The 26,226-nt window shown below is 41.0% G+C and overlaps 1 protein-coding gene across 7 annotated transcripts in view; it reads left to right on the forward strand.

Moving 5' to 3' along the window:
• pla2g6 (phospholipase A2, group VI (cytosolic, calcium-independent)) overlaps positions 1-25,503 on the forward strand; it is an 85,230-nt gene extending 59,727 nt beyond the window's left edge. For 6 of the 7 annotated variants that reach the window (XM_072588658.1, XM_072588659.1, XM_072588662.1 and 3 more), the window contains 8 exons: positions 1,178-1,268; positions 1,392-1,555; positions 4,084-4,234; positions 6,075-6,211; positions 15,630-15,784; positions 17,304-17,471; positions 19,566-19,639; positions 23,478-25,503. In XM_072588658.1, the coding sequence (XP_072444759.1) occupies positions 1,178-1,268; positions 1,392-1,555; positions 4,084-4,234; positions 6,075-6,211; positions 15,630-15,784; positions 17,304-17,471; positions 19,566-19,639; positions 23,478-23,622 (1,085 nt within the window). In that variant the 3' untranslated portion in view covers positions 23,623-25,503. The remainder of the gene's footprint in view (positions 1-1,177; positions 1,269-1,391; positions 1,556-4,083; positions 4,235-6,074; positions 6,212-15,629; positions 15,785-17,303; positions 17,472-19,565; positions 19,640-23,477) is intronic. The other variant, XM_072588663.1, reaches the window with a different exon arrangement.
• The last annotated feature ends 723 nt before the right edge of the window (positions 25,504-26,226 follow it).

Consider the following 26,226-nt stretch of genomic DNA (forward strand, 5'->3'; position numbering starts at 1 on the left):
TTTCTTCACATTTTTATGCGGTGATCAGAGCCTTTAATATTTGTTTACCAGTCTGTAAATTTGAACACGATAGTCAGACTGTGCCGGGTCATCATTTTGAAAACATCTGATTCTCAAAATGCTGGGCGTGAGCATAGTTTATGCATATTTTCCTAACTGACTAGCTACAATAGACACATTCTGTTTTGACCTTCTCTACTGAAAGAAAGGTTTAGGGACTAGCTCCTCCATTTAACAGCAGTGTGGCAACTTTCCTGCCTGATTGCTATATCTCTGTGATTCCCTTAGATTTTCAACTCTATCAAACGTACTCAACATCTGAGGATCCGTAACCTGATTAACTTTTTTTGCATGCGCTAAGCATTGATTGTCAGGTAGCTGTTTAATCTAGCCTCTATGATCCTCTAAATGTCCTTTCTTGGATAGCAATTGGTAGCATGAAAAAGGGCTAGCTGACTAATTATTGCTTCTACCACCTTCATCCAGTTGGCGGTGACCAACTCTGCTTTGCTGAATGCCCCTTAATGTGAAATTAGTTGATTATGTGTAGGCTGGCAATTGAAGCTTGTTCCTTAGCAAATGCCACAGCAGTATCTTAAATCAACTCTTGTGAGATTTGTCAGTCAGTTTTGATCGTAGGAGATCGTGACCCCCAGTTTTTCAGATCATCTTTCGGGCACTAGGCCAGACAGCAAGGTTATTTTTATTGGCCACTCCGATTTGAGAAAGTGATGGTGTGGCCACCTTCCTGAGTTGGTGGTGGTGATTGTGATGGTGATGATGATTTACTGTAACTGAACATCTTGCTCGAAAATTTCAGAGGGTACTAAAGAATCAGCTATGTTGGTGGGGTTGGGATAACACACAGACTGGAACTAAGACCCCTTCCCTAAAGGTCATTAACAAGTTAGGCTTTTACAACAATCTCTCAGCTCAAGGTTACTGAACCCAGCTCTTTACTTTTGAGTTTTAATTCAGATTAAGATTTTGTAGGTTCTGTGGTGAGTTTTCAACTTCTGTTCTCCAGATTATTAGTCCAAGGCTCCCGAGTACTAATCCACTAACAGTTTGTTATACTTCTGTACCTCTAATCAAATAACAACTGTGTGTCCGAGTCTGCACTTTGAATGGAAAAGTGGCCTAGCCTCCTAACCAATAAAGTGTCTTCTGTTTCTAGGATTTGAGGATATCTTAGGGATTGCCACTGTAGTCGGTTCCTTATCGAAAGGGCTAGATGCTGCAGATGGTGATGGATATGTGCACAGGAGGTGAGAAAATGAATTGAATAGACAAAACACAGTTTCTTTGGGGTAATGAAACTTCATTTTGGGATAAAGGAGTTAATATATAGTAATAAAGGGAGTGTTCGACAATGTTATGTTGATTTTCAGATATGATCGTTTGCTGTGCTTGGATGGGGGTGGAATTCGAGGGCTTGTTCTAATTCAGCTACTTATTGCCATCGAGCAGGCTGCTGGCCAGCCCGTCCGGGAGCTGTTTGATTGGATATCGGGCACCAGCACTGGTGGAATTCTGGCCCTTGCTATTGTACATGGTAAGTACTTGGCAAGGCGTGCAAGCCTTAACCAGGATTTTGAACCATGTAGGTTTGGCTTTGGAAGTGAGATTGGGTAGGTGGGGAACATCAGTTACATGTGAAGGTTAGTTGAAGGTGGGCAATTTATTGTGTGTTTTTGAAAGACATAGATGTTCACATAAATGATGTGACTACTTTATTTGGACAAATATGGGTGTGAATTTCATCAGAGCTTGATTTGATTTATTGTCACATGTACCTAAGTACAGTGATAAGTTTTGTTTTGTGAGCAGTGCAGGCAGCTTATAACAAACAAGGGCATACAGATCATAAGCTGCTTAGACAGAGCGAGGTTACAGGAGGGACACAAAAGCAAGGTCAGCATTAGACTTGAAATTACAGGAATCTATTCAATGACAGCAAGGAAGAAGCTGTTCTTGAACCCGTAGATGCATGTGTTCAACCTTCTGTATTTTCTGTGCAACAGTTGTTATAAAATTAAAAGTATTAAATATAAGGTTTTGAGAAATGTAGTATTCGACTTCACTGGTTATGCTGAAATTTATTAACCCCTTCACTAAAGTTCAAGGAGCGACATTAGGTAATTTTTTTTGCTGTATTTGGGTTTGTAAGGACCAACCAGAGACAAGAGGATGATAAGTCGATCTTACTGCTTGGACCGATTAATATTGCCACAGTGTATCAGTTTTCAGCAGCAGCCTGCGCGGTATTTTGGGCCAGATATTTACCTTTATTTTGACCATTTTTTAGACCCAGGTTCTATACTATTGAGACAGCTCTCAACCCAATCAGTCCAGTGTCTGACGTCTGTGTTGGGTTGATCGGTTTGTGGCTGTACTTGTCTCTCCACAGGAAGTCTGCATTCTGTATTGAGCTGGGTACTTTTAGAAAAAATAAATTGCATAATTTGTGAAAATTCAAGCCATGTTTTAAATTATCTCCATTTGAATCTTGGTTCCCTCTTTTCTTCTAAAGCTAATCCAGAGAGAAAATCACTGACACTGAATTCAGAAAGTTGTGCTGCGTAATCCTCATGAGATATATAAAAACAAAATCAACACAAATAGGTGTTGGAGTTGGTACCCAATTATGTTTAAAAATAAATTCCTGACTTCCTGATGCATGCTGGGAAAATGCCCTGAGGAGTCTGCCCTGTCAACCAGTTGGTCTTAGCTTGATTCCAGGTCTGCTTTACCTTGGGAATTGCAACATAGAACAGCGTGTGTCTGTTTTGATTTGTGATCCATGCTAAGAGAGCTGATACAAAAATAGAAATTGCTGGAAAGTCTCAGCAGGTCTGGCATAATCTGTGGAGAGAAATCAGAGTTAACGTTTTGGGTCCAGTGACCCTTCCTCAGAACTGAGGCGAGCTGATGTTGGCATTGAACAGGAAGAGGAGAAAGTGAGGACTGCAGGTGCTGGAGGTCAGAGTCAAGGGTGTGGTGCTGAAAAAACACTGCAGGTCAGGCAGCATCCGAGGAGCAGGAGAATCGATGTTTTGGGCATAAACCCTATAATGTGGGCTTATGAAGCCCTTCCTGATGAAGAGCTTATGCCCGAAATGTTGATTTTCCTGCTCCTCAGATGCTGCCTGGCCTGCTGTGCTTTTCCAGCACCACACTCTCGACATTGAACAGGAAGAGTCCTGTTTGAACTTTTCCTCATTTAAGTTAGTTAACTTCAAATCAGGCATTTCTGGGTGCACTGCAGGTTAATTCACTGCTCTTGGGCAAGGGAAAATGGTGATATTCTCCTCTGATCTCCGCAAAGTGAACCTAGTTTGAAATATCATGTGGAGAAAACCAGGCTAGGATCTTCCTGGTCTCAAACACTTGTTGTCTAGACTCATGCGTACAGTGTAACCAGTGAAGAGAGAAGTTCTGTTGCCAAAAATCTGTGTGTCTCATGAGTAAAGAATAAGCGTGTGTACAGAATTATTATTTAAATTGGTTATCATCTATTGTTGGTATTTTCCATTGTCCCAATGCACAAAACTGGAAGTAACTCAAAATGAATTTTGCAAAGAACAAATGTGACAGCATTTTCAATCTCTGATTGTATAGGTTACTTGATAATGAGCTGAGAACAATAATGGGATTTGGCTGAAGAGGCGGCATCATGAAACTAAAAGTTTGAGTCCAGCAACATCTTGGGTGGAAGAAATCCTTTCCTACTGTTTTATCATTTTTACCCATTGCTTCTTTGCTGGACCATTGTTTCATGTCTATGAGACCATACTTATGCAAATAATTACTCCCTAGTACCTTACCATGGCCACCAGATCGCTAATAACTCCCCAGTACCTTTGTTAAAGTTTCTTGGACATTGATTGTACTGTACTAATGGACTAGTGACTCATAAGCAAAAATGCTGGCAGCATTCAGTCAGTCAGAGAAGAAGTGCGTTACAATCTCATGTTGTCAGCACATTTCTGTGTTAACTATAAGGTGGGCTTTTCTGATTTCTGTAATGGGTACTTTGCTTAAGGTTCTGACTGTTGGGGTTTGCTTTCCTGTTACACATAGGCAAATCAATGCAATATCTGCGTTGCCTTTATTTCCGGATGAAAGATGAAGTGTTTAAAGGATCCAGACCATTCTCATCGGTTCCACTTGAGGAGTTTCTGAAGAAGGAGTTTGGAGAAAATACCAAAATGACTGATGTCACCAAACCTAAGTGAGTTCATAATTTTCTCTTGGAGGCTCGTGGTACTGTTGAATTTTCTTGCACAGGGAGTGTGGAGACCAGATTGTTGAATATTTTTAAGACAGAAATACTTCACTAGTAAAAGAGTCAAAGAGTATCAGGGTTAGCAGGAAAATGGAGTTGAGGCTATGGTTGGATCAGCCATAACTTTATTGCATGATGAACTACACTTGAAGGGCTGAAAGCTCTGCTCCTATTCTTGATTTATGTTTGTAAATGTAATTTACAGTTGACTGGACAACTGATTTATGATTCCAGTAGTGTAGGTTCAATTCTCACACCGGCTGAGTTTATCATGAGGACTCTCCCTCTCCCTTTGCCTGACGTATGGTTACCCTGGGGTTAAACCGCCACTAGTTTTCTCTGTGAAATGAGAGCACAGCTCAATGATTCAGTAGGACTATGGTTTCTTTACCTTTTACCTTTGTGTAGTATTTTCAGTTTTAGGATGGCAATTAAAACTTGTTATTCAGAGGAACTGAAGGGCGCTGAAGCACAAACTACAATGAATTTATCTGATATACTAGGTTTATTTATATATAAACTTCAGTATATCATCTGGAACTTGATAGCAGATCGGAACAGAAGTAGGCCATTCAGTCCATTCAGTGATATCATGGGTGATCTGTGGCCCAGCTCCATATTCTGGACTTTGGCCCATATCCCTTAATACGTCTACTTAACAAAAAACTATCTTAGGTTTAAAATTAACAACTATCTAGCATCTATTGCTGCTTGAGGAAGAGAGTTCCAAATATATTTTATCTTGAGCTACAAGCAAAATACTGTCCATTTTCTAAAAAGACCTGTGTTCACCCAATCCTCAGTACTATATTAAAATTCAGTCTTCAACGTTTAGAATAAAAGTGAACTAAGATAGTAGACATCATGCTTTTCAGTTGGTTTATCTGTTACTTTAATTAATGTTATTGCTGTCAGTGGTCATTCAATCAGGGCACTCAAATGTAAAATGAAACGCTGTTTAACATTCACATGAAGCGGGTTGCTCAAATGTGGCTTATGGGTAGCATTCTCTTGTGATTTAGTCAGAAAATTGTCCATTCAAGTGTCACTCCAGAGCACTAAATCAAAACTGGCACACTAGTCCAGTACTGAGGGAATGCTGTTGTGTCTGACATTTTTGTCTTTTAGTGTCTGGAATAAGTTGTCAGAGGAAGTGGTGGAGACAGGTGCAATTACAACATTTAAAAAGCATCTGGATGGGTATATGAAAAAGAAAGGTTTATAGGGATATGGGCCAAATGCTGGCATATGGGACTACATTAATTTAACACATCTGGTCAAGTTGGACCAAAGGGTCTGTTTCTGTGCTGTACAACTCTTTGACTGTATAACTGATGCTAAACCCAAGCTCTGTTGTCCCGCTCAGAAGAACGTGAAGGATCCCAAGCATTGTTTTGATGGAGACCTCTCCAGTGTCTTGGCCAATATTTTTCTCACAATCAGCATCATTATAAACAGATTATTCAGTTGTTGTCATGTGGCTGTTTGTGGTATCTTGCTTCGCTTTTCATTAGCTACCACAGTTTCAATATTTAAACTGTGACTAGTTTCAGAAGTAATCCATGGGCTTTAATGCGCTTTGGGACGTTCTGGGATTGAGAAAGTTGCTGAATGATTGTGAGTCTTTTTTTCATATTAACCATTGTGTTGGGGGATTGTTTGCATCAATTACCTTGATGCTGAACATGGATATGTTTATGATTGGAATTCAAATTTTGGGTAAGTGGATACTTTGGAAGTTAATGTCTGTATGCATTCCCACCCCTCCCAACCCACCTGCCTGTAGAGTGATGGTGACTGGAACTTTGGCTGATCGGCATCCTGGGGAGCTTCACTTGTTCCGCAACTACAACCCGCCAGAACCACAGCATGATCCATCTTATATGAGGACGGCAGAGTTCCAGGCACTCACCCAACCTAAAGGTAAAATGTGCTACAACAAGCACTTCTAAACACTTGCATCTTCTTGTTACTTGGGATCAAAGCTTACAATTTAAGGGATTATGACGTGTTAAGGGATATGGGCCAAAGTCCGGAATATGGAGTTAGGTCACAGATCACCCATGATCTCTCTGAATGGACTGAATGGCCTACTTCTGTCCCGATCTGCTATCAAGTTCCAGATTACAAAGCCAGATTGAAGTTTATATATAAGTAAACCTGGTATATCAGATAAATTCATTGTAGTTTGTGCTTCAGTGCCCTTCAGTTCCTCTGAACAACAAGTTTTAAATGCATGAAATGTTAATGTTCGTGATGTGGCATTTCGGGCTTATTGCTAGTTCCCCTTGAATTGGTGATGGTGAGCTTTCTTCTTGAATACAAGTGAGTGGTTTATTAGGCCAGTTTTTTTTTATTCATTCAAGGGTGTGGACTTCTCTGGCTGGGCTAGTGAAATTTTAATTTATATTGTTTATTAGTTGTAGATCTGCTCAGCAATATACAGTCAAGAAGTAAAGGATAAGCATGTGTACAGAGTTATTGTTTGAAGTGGTTATCATTTATTGTTGGTATTTTCAATTGTCCTAAATATACAAAGTTGGAAGTAACTCAAACCGAATTTTGCAAAGAACAAATGTGACTGTATTTTCACCTCTGATTACATAGGTTAGTTGATAAATGAGTTGAGGACAACAATGCAATTTGACTGAAGGGGAGACATTGAAGTAGTTTCATAATGAAAGCACAAATCTTTAATTATTTCATCAATTTGATCTTGCTGAAGAGTGTGGTAGTTTAATGGGTGAGTGACGTGCTGTACTCCTGACATAGCTGTAATTGTCACCTTGAAACAGATTAGCCCAGTATTGATGTCACATATTTAATGTCAAAACTTCTAATTTTAAAAAAATGCTTAAAAATGACTAGGCATTGCATCATGCTTCTTATTTGCAGGGTCTTTTTGTAGTTTTCGAAAGGAATTTCTTGTGTGTATCATGCTTACCAGCCTTGAATTTATTATGGACCAGAACAAATCCCTTCAGAACATATTAAGAAGGTAACCTAGACTTTTAGCTTTAAAATAAGAAAAGGTTAATGTAAGGTGTTGCATTCCAGATGTAATTCAATTGGTCAAACGACTGGACATTAAGCAAAACACAGGTTATTCAAACACTATCATTAAAATACAACCAAAGAAGAAAATAAAGAAATGAATTGGCTTATCTCTAACTCTATTGGAAAATTTAACAGAATATTAGATTAGCTACTGAACAGTAACTGTTCCAATATAGTAACATCCCATTAGCACCCCCTTGCCAAAAGGCAGATTCAGAAAACGGATTGTCTCACATGCAACTCCAGCAGCCCAGGATAAAAACCATCAAGAGAAAACACTAAGAGAGCAGAGCAGCCGGGAGAGACTTACTGTGGCTTCCAATACTGCTAAGATCCCAGCAACAACTGCTACTGAAAAACTAAGAAACTAAAAACCTTGATTCTGTGAGAGCTTGACCCCACCCATTCAGGCTGCTGCTATTGTTCCAACTTTTTAAAAAAAACCCAAGGCCTCACAAGCTATTTATTGGAATTCCAAGTAGACAGCTCACACCTCTGTCTTAAAATCTCTTTTCAAAAAAAGGACAAAATAACCACTTAAAGTCATAGTATTGGGGGATCTAAGATGGCGGCGATCTGAGAAGATCACACTGCAGAGCTTCGCATTGCAGCAGGAGTAGGACGGTCCTTTAACCCTCCAACCCAGGTCATCAGGATTTCTTGGGGCGTTGGAAAGATTATGGAGCCCCAAGAAACATTTAAAAATTGACTTACCTGTATTTTCAGCTGTTCAGAAATGCCTAAATAGGGAGGAGGGGCATCTGAGGCCGGGCCTGCAGCAGCCTCAGAGCCGATTACTCTCCAGGACCTGGTGAACCAGCTCTCGAAATCTCGCGAGATGTTGGGGAAACAGATTGAAGAGAAGCTGGCTCCAGTCTCTCTCATGCTGCAGAAGCATGAGCAGTAGCTGGGAGACCTGGAGAAGAGGACGGATGAGCTGTAGTACAGAGTCACAGTGGTGGAAGCTAATGCCAGTTTATTCAAGGAAGAGATCCAAGCCCTGAAGACGCAAGTTCGTAATTTGCATGACCAAGTGGATGATCTTGAAAACAGGGGCAGGAGAAAAAACATTTGGATCATCGGTCTGCCTGAGGTAAGGAAGGTGAGTGGCCTGCAGAATTTGTTGAAGATTGGCTTCTGAAATTCCTTGGCTTGGAGACTGGCATGAGAGGATTGAAGATAGCGAGGGCTCACCAGTTGCAGCACAGAGGTCGGGTCTGGGTCAACGCCCTCGTCCTTTCCTGGTGCGGTTCCATCATTGCCAGGATAAGGAGAGAGTCATGGAGGCTTCCAGACTCCAAAGAAAGGATTCAAAGGCCCTAATTTACGAGGGGTCTAAGATCATGTTTTTTCAGGACTTTTCAGCGGCGGTGATCCAGAAACGAAAATCGTATGATGGTGTCAAGAGAAGATTGAAAGAGCTTGGGATTCAGTACTCCCTGAGATATCCGGCAGTGCTTCGAATCACCTTAGATGGATCCATGCATCTCTTACACACATCGGAGAAGGCAAGAGACTTTGTGGACAAACTAACCTAATTTAAACAATTGTAGTATGTATAAAGATTGTTGCTTGGGTATGCGTTTATCATTCTGTAAAAGAAATGGAGGAAATCCGGTTGGAGCTTTGTTTTCCCCCTTTTTTTTCCTCAATTGATAATAATTTGGTTTAAACTATGTCTGGTGGTGGTTAAGATGTACATTTTAAATTTCTAAGTTAGGACATACCAAAGGATGGGTGGGGTATTTATTCCCCCTTTTTTTAATAAAAGAATGTTTTTTTTATTCATATTGATATTCTATGGGGTGTTTATTCTTTTTAGCTTGTGCTTGCGATGCAGCTCTAGCTGGGAGAAGTGAAGTTGGTTGAGATGGTTAGATGCCTATTTATGGACAGTTCGGGATGGGTAGTTGCCCCCTCCGGGCAGGGGGTGAGTTCCCCGACTCAGCGCTATTGGCACTTTGTATGTTGGTTTGTCTTCTGGTTTTTGTTGTTTTTTATTTTTAATAATTTCGTATGTTTGTTAAATGTAGTGGTTTTAGTTTATGTAGTTTTTATATTTGGTGGACCATGTAACACTAAGGCTCAGCAATATGTGGGTCGTGTTCCTCCTCTCTGGAATTTAAATGTAATTGCAGAAGATTATGGCTAATGATTTGATGAAATGGTGTACCTGGAATATCAAGGGAAGTCACTCACCAATTAAAAGGAAGAAGGTACTCTTGAGTTTTAGAAAGGAGAATGTGGATATTGCTTTGTTACAGGAGACACATTTGGATGACAAGGAGCATCTGAAATTATAGCAGAATGGCTTTGACAGAGTTTATTTTTCATCATTTAATACCAGAAGTAGGGGAGTGGCTATATTGGTAAGGAAAAATCTCTCATTTAAATTGTTGGAATGTGTTAAAGACACATACAGGAGGTTTGTAATTCTTAAAGCCTTGATAAATGGGGAAGAATATGGCATTTTAAATGTTTATTGTCCCCCAGCTCATCCTCTTAAATTCTTGGTAGATGCTTTTTCTAAACTGATAAGTCTCAAGTCTTGGCACATCATTATAGGGGGAGATTTTAACTGCCACATGGTCCCCACAGTAGACAGGTTGCCTAAAGGTCCCTCGATACCCTCTGCACAAACTAAACAGTTATTGGGTCTATGTGGGGAATTAGGGTTGGTGGACGTCTGGAGGTGTCTCCACCCTACAGGTAGTGATTTCACGTTTTTCTCCACATTTTTATCAGAGCAAGAAGTGTAGGAAGCTGTGAGGCAGCTACAGAGTGGAAAGGTGCCCGGTCCTGATGGACTTCCCAGTGAATTCTATAAGGAATTTATAAATATACTGTCAGGCCCGATGCTGCATGTGTTTAATGATTCATACAGTCATGTTTGTCTCCCACCATCTCTGAGAGAGGCCAATATTTCACTTATCCTTAAAAGGGAAGGATCCAGAAGACTGTGCTTCATACAGACCCATCTCGCCCTTAAATGTGCACTTTAAGATCCTCTCTAAGGCTCTTGCGTTAAGGCTGGAGACTGTGTTACCCTCTATTATTAAAGAGGATCTGACAGGCTTCATAAAGGGTCGCAGATCCTACAATAATGTTAGGAGGCTGCTTAAAATAATTCAAGCATGCCAGCAGCAGTCAATACAGGGATTGGTGATTTCTTTAGATGCAGAGAAGGCACTTGATCGAGTTGAGTGGCCGTACCTTTTCTATACTCTAGACCGGTTTGGTCTGGGCGAAGTTTTCATAAGATGGGTAAAGGTTCTCTACAGTGTACCTCTCACTGCGGTCATTACCAACGGGGTACGATCAAGCAATTTTAATATTTCTAGGGGCAGCCGGCAGGGCTGTCCCCTTTCACCATTACTTTTTGCGTTGGTGATTGAACCGTTGGCAGAGGCCATTCATGGGGATCTCAATATATCAGCTCCAGAAGTGGGGTCAAAATTACATAAGATCTCACTGTATACAGATGATGTTCTAATTTTCTTGACAAATCCAGCAGTCTCAGTGCCTTGCTTGATACAATGCATTCACGCGTTTGGTGCTTTTTCAGGGTATAAGATTAATTTTGCTAAATCAGAGGCTATGCCTATGGGTGGTCTTACGAAAGAGTTGGCTCTTGAGAGTGACTATAGATCCCCATTTAGATGGTCACAGGGGGGTTGTGTGTATTTGGGCATATTCATTACTCCAGTTCTGGATTGGCTGTTCAAAGTCAATTTTACACAATTATTTGAAAAAATTAAACAAGATCTCCAAAGATGGGAAGCACTTCCAGTCTCGTGGTTGGGTCGGATAGCACTTATTAAGATGAATATTCTCCCTCGTTTGCTATACCCTATATGGATGCTCCCCCTGGTTTTCAATAAACAAACACTCAGGAGACTGGTTGGTTCAGCTCCTTTATCTGGCACCGTAAACAGCCCCTCATTAAATTAGCCAAACTGCAGTTGCCTCACAGATTGGGGGGAATAGACATTCCAGACATTAAAAATTACCAATTAAGCTCGCTTTTGACCTACGTAAGTGATTGGGTTTGTGGGGACCCTCTTTCAATATGGCTAGATATCGAAGTCTCCCAGGCAATGTGCCCCCTTACCAGTTTGCTGTTTTTGGACAAAGTGAGGACAGTTAGGGAATATTGCCATAACCCAATAGTCATCAATACTGTTAAAGCATGGAGGGCAGTTTGGCAGAGGGAAGGTAATATTGGCAAAACATCTTTGTTTACACCTTTAGTGGGTATGCCGAGTTTTCAACCAGGTATGATAGATTCAGGATTTAAACATTGGGCAGCTAGGGTATATCTTGCATGGGTGATTTATTTGAGGGAGATGTAATGATGTTCTTCGATCAGTTAGTAAGGAAGTACGAGTTACCTGATAGAGACCTCTTTCGTTTTTTTCAAGTTAGGGATTTTATTCACAAAAAAGACCACACTTTTGACTGATCCCTACAAATCTGACATAGAAAGAGGGGTACCAAGGGCTAAGAGTACACTCTCTGTCAGTACTCTATATCACCAATTGGGGGTGCCACCTCAGATGAGTCTGACCAACTCTGCAAGATGTGGGAAAGAGAGTTGGGTGTTGAAGTTTCTTCAGAGGCATGGGAGAATATTTAGGAGAATGCAAGGAAGATATCAATTTACAATAGGACCCATGCTTGACAGTTGAAGATTCTCCACAAGGTCCACTTTGCCCCAGACTGTTTGTCAAAATTTAAACCAGGGGTATCTTCAGCATGTCCCAAGTGCAAGGTCTGTACGGGTACTCTTACCCATTGTCTTTCATCTTGTGATAGGCTTCAAGCATATTGGAGCGCTGTAGTGGGTGCAATGGAGTGGATTTTAGGTGTAGGGGTAGAGAAAGGACCCTATTTCGCTCCTTTTGGGCCTACCCATTGTATTTCCTGCAGACTCGCATAAGGAAAAACTTTTCAATATTCTTACATTCTGTGCAAAGAAGAATATCTTGCTAGGTTGGCTATCAGAAAACCCCTTAGGCCTGTCGGGTTGGCAGAAGGTTGTTATGGAGCATATTCCCCTGGATTTTCTCACAAATATGGTACACCACAAAACTGAGAATTTTTACAAGACATGGCAACCCTTTTTGAGATACTTGGACACAGATTTATCTGCCACACTAACAAGGGCTTTTATATAGCCGTAACGATTGTGTTTCATGAGTCCAATATCCAGGGAGGAGGAACTGTGAATGTATGAGTGTTTTGTTTGGCTGGGCTGAGTTATTACTGTTTATTTGTTTGTTGTTAAGTATTTATTTAGTTAGTTTAATAGCTAGTTTAGGTTTTTTAAAAATTTTATGCTTCTCTATATATGTTTATACATTCATATAGGAGGGTGGGTTGGGGAATTTTTTTTATTGTTTGGGTTTAGTTTTGTACTATTTTTGTACTGTTTTGAATTGCATTGTTTTGTATTTGCTGTAATATTTAAAAATCTATTTTTTCTTAATAAAAATATATTATATAAAGTCATAGTATTGTCACAAATTGTCCTTTATTCAATTAATCTTATTTCTCCTGCCTGGTCTGATGTATTAAGTACTAATATTTCCCTTCAGTGCTGTTTTCTGTGGTTTTCAAAAATGTACAGGTGAAATCTTTCTCTACTGTTCCATTTTTCTCCCTCGTGATATTCCATCAAAAAGCAATTCTCTAAAATATATCTCTGCCTGCAAAGTCCTCACTTGCTCTATTCACCCATACGTTATTGAAAAGGATTGTAACAGGGCAACATTATTGCTGCACACCCCCATTGCAGGTATAAGCTGATGGAACACCCAAAGATAAATCACGCAAAGCACTTTAAGAACTAAGTAGAAGGAAAAGAATGTTGTCTGAAGCAGTTAGTACCTGAAAGAGTTAACTGATATCACATGCAAAGCTCTGTCCAACTGGATATAAGTAAATTTTCCTTGGAGAAGTTATCAGTTTTAGCGAGTTTGCAGAAAAATTGTAGCTCAGGTTGAGGTTCTGGATGTAAGTTTTTTCGCTGAGTTATCAGTGTGTGCATTAGTTGTCTTTAAGTAATGTAGCATAAGTATTCAGTTGGCAGTATTGTAAACTCTTACAAGTATAGCATAAGGTCTTACCATGGGCTCTTGTGTAACATGGATGTAATATAGCCATCTATTTATTTATTATGTAATAAACTATTCCATTTAACAAGACTGAGCTAGTCATGTGCTGAAGATGTCATGTGGGCATCTTTCTCCACTTGGTTTTAGTCTACGTTATTGATACCAAGCAAAAATACTATTTGCAATGAATCTACACAAGACATTTCCAGATGGTTCAGCTGAGCATGTTCGGAACATTACAGTAAAGAACATTTATTTAAAAGACAATTTTACTTCCTTTCCCTTTCTTCCTCCTCATTTCTTATCACATCTCTACTCTTGGCCTTCTTTCATTTCCTCTAACCTTCTTTTGCTCCGTGCCTACCCAAAAAAAACCATCAAACCCTACTGGACCTGAAAAATGGTTTGGTGCTGAACCTTGGTCAACTGGTGCAATCCCAAGAACAAAATGTATCTCATGCTCCAGCAGTGCTGGATTAACATACTCCATCTTCAGAATAGAGTCCCGTAGCATTGCAGAAGAAACAATCCACTCAAAGTTAGCAAACCTTTCATAAGTTGACTCCATCCATTTTCCTTCCATTCCACAACTGTGCAACAGAACCTCTCTCAACACTGAATTCTAGTGACGTACACCCCCGCACCACAATGATATTGACACCAATGCTACAAAATATTTTTCTTTTTAAAAAAAAATGTATTTAAAGCAAAACATATGTACGCAACCCTCACAGATGTAAGACTGTCTAAGAATGATGGCTGCCATGAAAATGGAATTTCCTTCGGCATTTACTGTGGAATGCACAATATGTTGGAGGTTTGGTTGATGTGTCTATTCAGTGAAGCTGCTTTCTCCCACATATTAGGATGTGTGGATCATTAGCTATTTTTAAGCCTGTATGAAAATGAACAGTAAAGTCCAAGTTTTTTTTCAGAACAGCTGTTGCAAGCTCAGCAATTCTATTCAATCTATTAAAGCCCATCTTTCACCCAAATCTCCATCTGCATCAGGAAATGGAAATTTTGAACTTGCTCCCAAAACTCTTAACTCATACCCCTCGTGAAAGGCAAGTTCTTTGGGTGGGCCCCAACTTCCTGTCAGGCAAAACTCAGCTGTGGCTGAGTTGGTAACATTCTCACTCCTTAAGTCACAAGGTTTCCAGTTCAAGTTTCACTCCAGGGCTCGTGCAGTGAAATAAAAAATCCAAGTTGACACTCCCATGCAGCACTGAAGAAAGTGCTGCACCATCGGAGATGGTACTTTTTCGAATGAACCATTAAACTGAGATCCTGTCTGTTTCCTCAGGTGGCTGTAAAAGCCCTATGACTTCATTTGAAAGAAAAACAAGGGATTTGTCTCTTAATTGACATCATAAAAACAAATAATTTAAGTGGCATTGCATTACTGCGTGTGTATGCTTGCCATGTGCAAATTGGCTGCCCCTCTTTCTACATAACAGCAGCAACCTCAATGGTATTTCATTGGCTGTGAAGTGCTTTGGGATATTCAATGGCTGCTGAAAATGCACAATATTTATAACGTATAAAGACTGTCAAGTCCTTATTTCTTTCTTTTTTAAAATTTCCCATATGTGAATAGACCCTGTGGACAGTTGAAAGAGTGATAGATATTAACTTTATGGAGACGTCATCAGTGGAGGATGAGCTTTGTGAGTCCTGAACTGAAAACAACCTCTTTACAAAGTAAAATCAGGCTGGTATTACCATCGAGGAAGCCGCAATGGTAATTGCCCCTTTGTCAGGTGAAGAGTTTTGTGCCTGCACGCTTCCCTCCTCTTCACCTGATGAAGGAACAGCACTCTCAAAGCTTGTGATTTAAAATAAACCCCTGTTGAACTATAATCTGATGTTGTGTGACTTCTGATTTCTTCTTTGGATTGTGGGAGGAAACTGGAGCACCCAGGGGAAGCCAATGCAGACACAGGGAGAATGTGCAAACTCCACACACTCAGTCACCCAAGGGTGAAATCGAACCTGGGTCCATGGTGCTGTGAGGCAGCAGTGCTAAGCACTGAACCACTATGCCGCACCATACTTGCTGAGCAAGCATTTGTGGCAAACTTTGGAAAAAGTTAACATGTAAATGGTCAGTTTGCAATAGAGCGTCATGCGTATATAGTTCTAAATTGTGGCTTTCCTTCAAACAGACCAGTTGGTGTGGCGAGCAGCTCGTTGCAGTGGTGCGGCCCCTACCTACTTCCGACCCATGGGCCGCTTCCTGGACGGAGGGCTGCTTGCAAACAATCCAACGCTGGATGCCTTGACTGAAATCCATGAATACAATCAGAACCTGAGGAGAAAAGTGGGTGTTAGCTTTATTTCATTAAATTGTTGCTAATTCTAAGACAAACCCAGCAAGTTAGTTTAGTTTCTTGCTGCTGTTTCCCAGATCGGAATGAAAATTGTTCATGAAAATTCCAGTCACTACCTTGTTGGAAACCTTGGTATTTTAGATGGAAAGGTTATCCAACCAAAAGGCCTCATTTTACCACTTTGTCCTGTTAGTCATATTTCTGTATTGGATAAAATGACATTGCTTAATGATTTACAACCTTACCATTATTATTCTGACTCTTTTTAATCCAGTATATAAATTGAAACTGCTAAAATGTGACAATTTACTGCCAATCTTCTAAGAGTAGTGCTGATATTGAGACACTGTGACCATGGGTGTTTCTCATTGTTCCTAGCAACTAGAAATAAAAGGGAAGCATTTTCCAACTGAAAGAATATTGCAAAGATGCTTTTCCCTCTAACAATGGCTCTGAGAGTAAATGAATGTATGGTGAGAGTTGTGCAGGAAGGCAAGACTTTAGTTGGTTCTTAGAGTCATAATCAGAGTCCTACAGCATGGAGACAGGCCCTTCGCTCCAAACTGGTCCATGCCGACCAAAATGTCCATCCACGCTAACTCCATTTCCCTGCACTTGGCCCATATCCTTCTAAACCTCTCCTATCCATGTATCCCATCCAGATGCTTTTAAATGTTGTTAATGTACCCTCCTCAACCACTTCCAGTGGCAGTTCATTCCATATATGTACCACCCTCTGTGTAAAAATGTTGCCCTTCAGCTTCCCTTTTATTCTTTCCCCTCTCACCTTAAACTGATGCCCTCTAGTCTTCAAAACCCCAACCCTGGGGAAAAAGACTGAGTGCATTCACCCTGTCATGCCTCTCATCATCTTATACACTTCGAAAAGATCTCCCCTCAGTCTCCTACCCTATAAAGAAAAAATGCCCTAACTTGTCCAACCTGTCCCTATAACTCAGCCCATTTTGTTTCTTACTGAGGTCTGTGACCTTTTGTTTCTTACTGAGCTCAACTGGTGTATTGCACAGGCTGCTATAAATGAGCCAGGCTACAGCAGGGATGAGTCTAGATTAGAGTGGTGCTAGAAAAGCACAGCAGGTCAGGCAGTATCTGTGGAGCAGGAAAATCAATGTTTCGGGCAGGAACCCTTCATCTGGAGTGAGGATTTCATTAGCAGGGATGAAATAATGAAATATCATGGGATTCTTACTTGGTATTCTGCTGGAAGTGAGCACACATTGAGATCAGATGAGGACAAGACTGAATTGAATTTGAGTATAATGGCTTTGCAATGCAAGTATTGGAGAAGGAACTCTTGAAATCAATGGAGAACTCCATTCGCTCTTGTATGGCACATTGGACAGAGCCACGCATATGATCTAAAAAACCATTTGTAACAAAATCCTCATTTAATCAATAAATGTTACATGGTGAGTAGCAGCAAATCAGGAGTGGTTTCTCATTGCAATGTCAGTTTGCCTTTTTTGTAATGCTGTGTTCACTGCACAGGGTAGAGAGGATCAGGTGAAGAAGCTCGGCGTCGTTGTTTCTCTTGGAACGGGAAAGCCACCACAGGTACCTGTGACTTCTGTCGACGTCTTCCGTCCCTCCAATCCTTGGGAACTGGCTAAGACAGTCTTTGGCGCCAGAGAGCTGGGCAAGATGGTGGTTGACTGCGTAAGTATAATGTGAAAGAGGCAAGCATTTGTTGTTCCTTGAATTTGCTATTCCTCAAAGTGATGTGCTTAAGGACTTATTAGACCTGTAATTTTTGTGGCTTTTGTTATCAAATCCAAAGTATATCTGCTTTTCAGTACAATCCAGATTTGCCTAAAACAGGTGATTGTACAGCATCAAGTCTAGCAGTGGAGTCTGTTGTGTACCCAAATTCTGTGTCGAGACTGTAATGCTGGAAAAGTACAGCAGGTCAGGCAGCATCTGAGGAGCAGGAGAATTGACGTTTCGGGCATAAGCCCTTCATCAGGAGTGAGGCTTGTGGGCCAGGGTGGGTGAGAGATAAATAGGAAGGGGGTGGGGCTGGTGGGTAAGGTAGCTGGGAATGTGATAGGTAGTTGAAGATGGAGGAGAAGGTGATAGGTCGGAGAGGAGGGTGGAACGGATAGGTGGGAAGGAAGATTGACAAGTCAAGAGGGCAGTCCTGAGTTGCAAATTCTGTGTGACAGAACCTCTCAGCACCAGGAACTCAGGCTCAATTCTGGCCTCGGGTGACTGTGTGGACTTTGTACATTCTGCTCACGTCTGTGTGGGTTTCCTCCAGGTGCTCCGGTTTCCTCCCACAATCAAAAGCTGTGCGGGTTAGTTGGATTCGCAATGCTAAATTGCTCTTAGTGTCCAGGGTTGTGCAGGCTATGTGGATTAACCATGGGGAATGCAGGGTTACAGGGATAGTGTAGGGGTGGAAGGTCTGGGTGGGGTATTCATCGAGGGGGGGGGGTGGGGGGGGAGTGGGGGAGGTGTGGACTTGATGGGCTGAATGGCATGCTTCCACACTGTAGAAGACCTGTGGTTGTTGTGATGGCTTATAGCTGGTCTGCTGCACTCCCTCTGGCTGGTGATGGTGACAGTAGAGCCTGTGGGAAAGGTAGATTTCACTGTACCAGGGTTCCTTCAGGGCTTCAGGAATAGTTTCAGTTGCTTTGAGGGGAATGCAATGGCTTCAGTGTTGCTGTGAGCATGTGGATAGTGAGCACCAACTCTTTATTGATTTGAAGTGGGGTTCTCAATGCATTTGATGTTTTTTGTTGTCTTAAGCTAACTGTTGTTTCAATAACCGCTTGGTGTCAGTGGAATAAAGAGTCACTGAACTTGATAATTCATACATTTGCTGTTTTCCATCATTATGCAAACGTTATGATGCACTGTGCCTCATGATGTTCACTGCTATGTTTCATGCTCCTCTGAACTTTACCCTCCTATTACTACTAACTATGCTATCATGCTTTATCACAGCCCCACCTACAAGTTCCCCTCCACACCACACACCATCCTGTCTTGAAACCATGTTTCCATTTCTTCATTGTTGCTGGGTCAAAATCCTGGAGCTTCCTCTCCAACAGCAACAATGACTGCAGCAGTTCACAAAAACAACTCATTGCCACCTTCCATTTAGGGAAGGTTAAAAATGCTGGTCCAACATGCCATGAAAGAACAGTTTAAAAAAAAGCATGTGCCAATCAAACTCGTTGTTTGCTCAGGAACTGGTGCCCTTTGCCTCACTTAATCCGTCTGACACCTACAAACTTTGAGGCTTTTGAAACCCAAGCTTGGTTTTTATTTAACTTGGATTATCTTTCCCGCTCATTTCAATCTCTACACTTTTTACTTTCACGTCTCAAAAAAAAGGATCAATGTCCTTTCTAACTAGTGCAGGCCTCATTAATAACTGGCACATGCCAAATTGATTTAAGATTGAAATAAACCAGCTCCTTGTGACTGTCCAAGGATTGTAAAAGTATCAAGTATTGATGTAATTATTTCCTTTGTTTCCAAGAGGTTTAACAATAATATTGCTAAATAATTAGACTCCAAAAGTGCATATTGTGTATCTGTTTGCAAAATGAACTGAAAGTGTATTATTATCCTCCCAAAACTACTGCTGCGTCTGAATTAACCACCCTTTGGGAGTAGTTTAGTCTGTCGGGGCATGGCATGTGGCAGTGAGAGAGCAGAATCTTTTTTTAACTAACTGAGTTGAGAGACTAATTAGATGAGAGATTGTAGTGATGAGATCTTTCACCTTCTGTTTATTAGTGCACTGATTCAGATGGTCGAGCGGTGGATCGAGCCAGAGCCTGGTGTGAAATGGTGGATATTCCATATTTCAGGTAGGCACAGGATTTAATTAATCAAGATCTAGATTAGAGTAGTACTGGAAAAGCACAACAGGTCAGGCAGCATCCGAGGAGCAGGAAAAGATGGGGTACTGGGCTAATGGTCAGATACTTGGTAGTGTGGATTGGCAGAGGGATCTTGGTGTCCATGCACACAGATCTCTGAAAGTTGCCACCCAGGTAAATAGTGCGGTGAAGAAGGCATATGGCGTACTGGCTTTTATTGGTAGAGGAATTGAGTTCCGGAGTCCTGAGGTCATGTTGCAGTTGTATGAGACTCTGGTGCGGCCGCATCTGGAGTATTGTGTGCAGTTTTGGTCGGCATACTGTAGGAAGGATGTGGAGGCACTGGAACGGGTGCAGAGGAGGTTTACCAGGATGTTGCTGGTATGGTAGGAAGATCGTATGAGGAAAGGCTGAGGCGCTTGGGCTGTTTTCATTGGAGAAAAGAAGGTTTGGGGTGACTTGATAGAGGTGTACAAGATGATTAGGGGTTTAGATAGGGTTGACCATGAGAACCTTTTTCCACGTATGGAGTCAGCTATTACGAGGGGGCATAGCTTTAAATGAAGGGGTGGTAGGTATAGGACAGATGTTAGGGGTAGATTCTTTACTCAGCGAGTCGTGAGTTCATGGAATGCCCTGCCAGTAGCAGTGGTGGACTCTCCCTCTTTATGGGCATTTAAACGGCCATTAGATAGGCATATGGAGGATTGTGGGCTAGTGTAGGTTAGGTGGGCTTGGATCGGCGCAACATCAAGGGCCAAAGGGCCTGTACTGCGCTGTATTTTTCTAAGTTCTATGTTCTACGTAAAATCGATGTTTCGGGCAAAAGCCCTTCATCAGGAATCAAGCAGAGGCTCCAGCCTGGGCTGGATGGGAGGGTCAGACTTGTTACCTGGATACCTTGGCATAGGTTGCATTATGGAGATGATGATGCACCGACCAAGGAGCGCTGACATGCAATTGCTATTTATTTGTTCTCCTAAGATTGGATTGTTGCACATCTCCTATATTGATCCTTCAAGTAATACCCATTTGTAGCCTGCAGTCTGGTTGGGATTGGGGCAGTGTTTTACCCAGTCAATCCTTTTAAAACTCCTTATATAAAAACAATTATTCAATCAGGAGAGTTGCTTGCTGAGCCAAATTTTATTGCCTGTCCAAGTTGCCCATGAGAAGGCGATGGTGAGTTGCCTTTTTGAACCGCTGCAGTCCACGTGCTGCTGTAGGTAGTCCCACAATGCCCTTGGGGAGGGAATTTGATTCAGCAACAGTGAAGGAACGGCAGTATATTTCCAAGTAAACATGGTGAGTGACTTGGGGAAGTGCATGCAAGTTGTGTTGTTCCCATGTGTCTGCTGCCCTTGTCCTTCTAGATAGAAGTGGTTGTGGATTTGGAAGGTGGTCTAAGGATCTTTGGTGAATTTCTGCAGTGTATCTTGTAGGTTGTACACACTGCTGCTACTGCTTATCGATTGAAGGGAGTGGATATTTGTGGATTGGTGCCAATCAAGTGGGCTGCTTTGTCCTGCATGATGTTAAGCTTCTTGAATGTTGTTGGAGCTACACTCATCCAGTCCAGGCAAGTGGCGAATATTCCATCACCTTCCTGACTTGCCTTGTAAAGATGGTAGACAGGTTTTGGGGAGTCAGGAGGTGAGTTACTCACCGAAGTATTCCTAGTTTCTGACTTGCTCTTATAGCCACTAAAATTATATGGTGAATCCTGTTGAGTTTCTGATCATTGGTAACCCAAGGAGTTGATAATAGAGGATTTCAGTGATGGTAACGCCAATGAATCTCAAAAAGGTGGTGGTTAGATTGCCTTTTATTGGAGATGGTCATTGCTTGGCATTTGTGTGGCATGAATATTACTTGCCACTTGTCAGCTAAAGCCTGGATATTGTCCAGATCTTGTTACATTTGAACATGGACTGCTTCAGTACTTGACGAGTAACGAATAGTGCTGAATGTTGTGCAATTATTGACGAACATCACCACTACTGACCTTATGATGCAGGGTAGGACATTATTTGAAACAACTAAAAATTGTTGGGCATAGGACACTACCCTGAGAAATTCTGCGGAGGTGTCCTGGAGATGAAATGACTGACCTCCAACAACCACAGCCATTTTCCTATATGCCAGGTCTGACTCCAACCAATGGACAGTTTGCCTCCTGATACCTATCGATTCCAGTTGTACTAGGTTCTCTGTGAAGGAAGTGGTCTGTATAGACAATTCTGGTTAAATGTAAGAAGAACGCAAATTGCTGCAGAAACACAGCATTGTTTGGCAGCATCTGTGGGTAGAGAAACAGTTAATATTTTGAGTCAAGTGACTCTTCATCAAAATAATTCACTGGACCCAAAATATTAACTCTGCTTTCTCCCCACAGATGCTGGCAGACCCACTGAGTTTCTCCAGCAATTTCTGATTTCTTATAAAGTTGTCTTATTCCAGTTAAGTGCAGATGCCCGGAATTTCTTGAGATCACTTGTAGGCTGCTTTAGACCTGTTGCAAGTTTATTGCTTTGAATCTGCATTTTTCTTTGTCTTTCTTTTAGGACAGTTTTGCATATACATATATAAATGTGAAATCTGTAGTGTGATGGCCATGAGACAGATATACTATCCGTGATGTACAGCTGTTTCGCTTTGGACCTTTAACAACGTAGGCTGGACGTAACTACTAACCTGTCCACCATTGTTATACAATAATGCCCACTTAGACTGCACGATCAAAAAGAGTAGTTCGTACATTTACAGACTTGGCGATTTTGCCTTTGAAGTGCAGTCCAATATTTTATGTGATATGTTTGAACTTTGTGGGCAACAGCCTTCATTTTATTAAGTAGATCAATCTTCAATCAGAAACCAAAATCTGTTGTTATCAATAGATTAAGCACTATGTGGTGGAATGATAACATTATATTAGATTAGATTAGATTCCCTATAGTGTGGAAACAGGCCCTTCGGCCCAACCAGTCCACACTGAGCCTCCAAAGAGTAACCCATCCAGACCCATTTCCCTCTGACTAATGCATCTAGCATTATGGACAATTTAGCATGGTCAATTCACCTGACCTGCATATCTTTGGACTGTGGGAGGTTAACTGGAGCACCTGGAGGAAACCCACACAGTTGCTTTTATACTTTTCCATGTGGCCCAGAAAGATCCTTAATGTGCAATCCCTAGGAACAAAGCTTCTTTTCCTAAAATTTTCATTTAACTTCCAAGCACAGTAAACCTCCACTCCACTCCATTCATTCAGAACTTTGACAAATCCTGGACAATATTATCAGACACACCTACTGAAATTTTGGATTTAATGCCAATCTCTGAGGCTTGGTGACTCACCCTGCTGTCTATGCTGTACTGCTGCCTCATCCATTCATCAGCTGAGGTTTATTGGTGTGCTGTCTTAGTACAGTGCTAGCTGACAGCTTGCTTATGGAATAAACCAGCTGGGAAATGTTTCTGTGTCTCAACCGTGTAAAGAAACTGAGCGAGTGAACTTCAGATATCAGGCCGGTTTGATGTTGTCATGTTTGGGGCCTGGGTAGTATCTGTTAGCTTAGTTGGCTGGATGGCTGGTTTGCAGTGCAGAGTGACACTAACAGCTTGGTTTCAAGTCTTGACACCTGCTGAGGTTACCATGAGGTTACCACAAAGGATTGTCTCCTTTTCAACTTCTCCCCATGTCTAAAGCATGGTGACCCACAGTTTAAGATATCACCAGTCATCTCTTTCTAATGAGAGAACAGCCAAATGGTCCAGTAACACTCTGGCAACTTTATTTTTACTTTCCCTCATTATTTTTTCCAGGCTCAATTCACAGCTTAAAACAGATGTGATGTTGGATGAGATTGACGATGCTATTTTAATCAACATGCTTTGGGACACACAAATCTACATCCACCAGGAGAGGGAGAGAATCCAACAACTTGCTCAACTTCTGTTAAGTGCTTGACTTAGGTGGGGTTGATGACAAAATGAAAGGCTGCATTAATAAAGACTGACCAAGTTGGCTTTGTGAGCACCTATCATTTACAGAGCTGACTGAATATTACATGTTTAATTTTTCAAGTACTGAAGATTAAAACGAAACAGTGCTGCTTTGCTGCACCAGTTGCACGTCAATTATACAGATATACAGTGGCTGATCCGAAGTGTCTTGAGTTTAGACCAAAGAAAGCCAAGAAAGAGAACAAAAGAAAAAATATCTTTGTTTGGAATATTCCATCCATCAATGTCATATCTTGCCTTTTCTCTTTACAGTTTGTTACACACCTGCATTTCACATTTGAGAAGAATGACTGCTGTCACAGTAATGGGGGTAAATTCATGGTTTATGAAAACTATGATCAGGCTGGATGGGCTGAATGGCCTTCACATGCTCTTGTATTATTAAATGAGCTGGTTGTAGTTTGGTTTCTGCTTATTCAAACAGTGATACAGTTCACTTTGGGGCACCAAATTAGGGATTGGCTCTGTAAACAGCAGCGATGGTTCTCAGTATTGGGATAATGGCTGGTTATGATTTCTATAAATTGCTAAGTATAGCAATCATAAGAATTGCAACGGCGTGGAATTAAACACATCTTTTGATGGATCTAGGTATATTCTTACGTTTGCTTTCATTGTGGATTTATCCTAGTTACCCAGCCGCTGAAGCTGACGAAGAGCCAATACATCTGAAATAGATGGTCTTTGAGGAATATATTTATTTTGTTTTATGTAATGTGTTGTTTCTAAGCCTCTGTGTGATTTCACATTTCTTCCAAGTTGACAACAAAGACTGTTAATATATGTTGGAAAGTGAGAAAACATTTGTGGCCTCCTCACACCAAATGGGCAACATAAGTTATTACTACTAAGTTGTGGACCAATCCTCATCATTGCTGAGTATCCATTTGGGGAAAGCGTGTGTGTGTGTGAAGTACAGTTTCCACAAGGCTTCACAGTGCAGAACCGTACCATAGGAATACTTTAATGTCAGTGAATGATGTCTTTGTGTGTGATGGTGATGAGTGGAAGAAAAGGGTTTTTGTTCTTTGTTACAGGAGAGAGTGAATCAAGAGGAGTGGTTTCCACTGCCACGTACTTTGTTTTTCATCCACCCCTGCCCCACTTTAGTTAACCCAGAAAATGGTGTTGGGTAACGTGTTTTTCTAGGCTTGAATTTGTCTGAAATAGTTGTTGCAAGGGCAGAAGGTAGAAATCAATCCAATGAAACATATAAACAAAGGCTCCATCTATCCTCTATGGGAGGCATAAACAAAATCTCCTGCTGCTATTTGCGGGATGTCGCTGCGTATTACTTGGCTGCTGTCTTTCCTGCATTACAACAGTAGGCAAGACGGGAAAAAAAAGTTCAAACACTAGACTGGCCACAAAGCACTAGGAAACCTTCTGAGGTCATGAAAGGTGCTATAGAAATCTAGGTCTTTATTTTAAAACCCTTGATCAAACAGATGACACAGTGCCTCAGAGAGAGGAAAATGTGATGGACCAAATAGACTTTCGTTATGTTTTCAACATTTCTTTGTCATAAATTCGCGAATTGACATTGAACTGACTGCCTTACTTAACAGTATGTTTTAATTTATTTAAATTATACGTCTGGTTTTGGTGGTTGCATTTCAGAATATGTCATGATGATGAGCTTATTGAAGTGGAAAACCAATAAACAGTTTTGTGAGTGTGTGCATCAAACCTTCAACTGATGTTACAATATGCAGGATTAAACTGTAATACCGTGTGCCTCAGTTATCTGTAATTATGCAATTCTGATCTTCATTTTCACTAACAATGTACAATGTGAATATAATAAAAGAATAACTAAAAGGTTTTCAAACTGTAACTATTTAATCAAAGGATATTTACTTTATCAAATGGCTGGATTGAACTTGTGAAAAGAATATTTCAATAAGATAGCTTTTAGTAATTGTCAAGAATACACCACCTCTCATTTATATTTAGGTTGCATTGAATTAGGTTTATTGTCACATGCACTCACCTGAGTATATGAAAATTTTATAAGTTCGCCATCTTTGGTACAAAGATTTCTAGGTACAGAACCTTAGCTATAAAACCAGAAAATAGGGAAAGCAACGTTAAATAAGGTTGGAGAAATGCACAGTAATGTGCAGGCGGATTTTAAAAAGCATGTTTTGAGTGAAGGGGGGAGATGATGAGTTAAAATGGCAAGTGAGTTCCAGAGATTAACAGCCACTGAACAGTCTTCAGTAGCAGCAAGCGGCAATGAGCTGGGTAAGAGGGTGTGAGGAATTGTGTTTGGAAGAGATTATTTGGGGAGTATGGGGCAAAGGATTTGGGGATGAGATAGAGAGGCTGTAGGAAGTTTTCAGCAAATTTACATTTAGAATATTTCTAATCAAAATTGTTTTAAGTGCTGTTGAAAATTGGGGAATTGTGACTGCAAGTGGATGCCACAATGAATCCAATCTGGGGATTGCCTCAGAAACAGATGTACAGGCATATAAGTTACGAATGGGAAGAAGTTATTTGGGATCTCAGACCTCTGTCTTTTAATAAGAAAATGGCTAATCTG

This window comes from Chiloscyllium punctatum, chromosome 18, assembly GCF_047496795.1.
Source record: "Chiloscyllium punctatum isolate Juve2018m chromosome 18, sChiPun1.3, whole genome shotgun sequence".
NCBI classification, from domain to species: domain Eukaryota; kingdom Metazoa; phylum Chordata; class Chondrichthyes; order Orectolobiformes; family Hemiscylliidae; genus Chiloscyllium; species Chiloscyllium punctatum.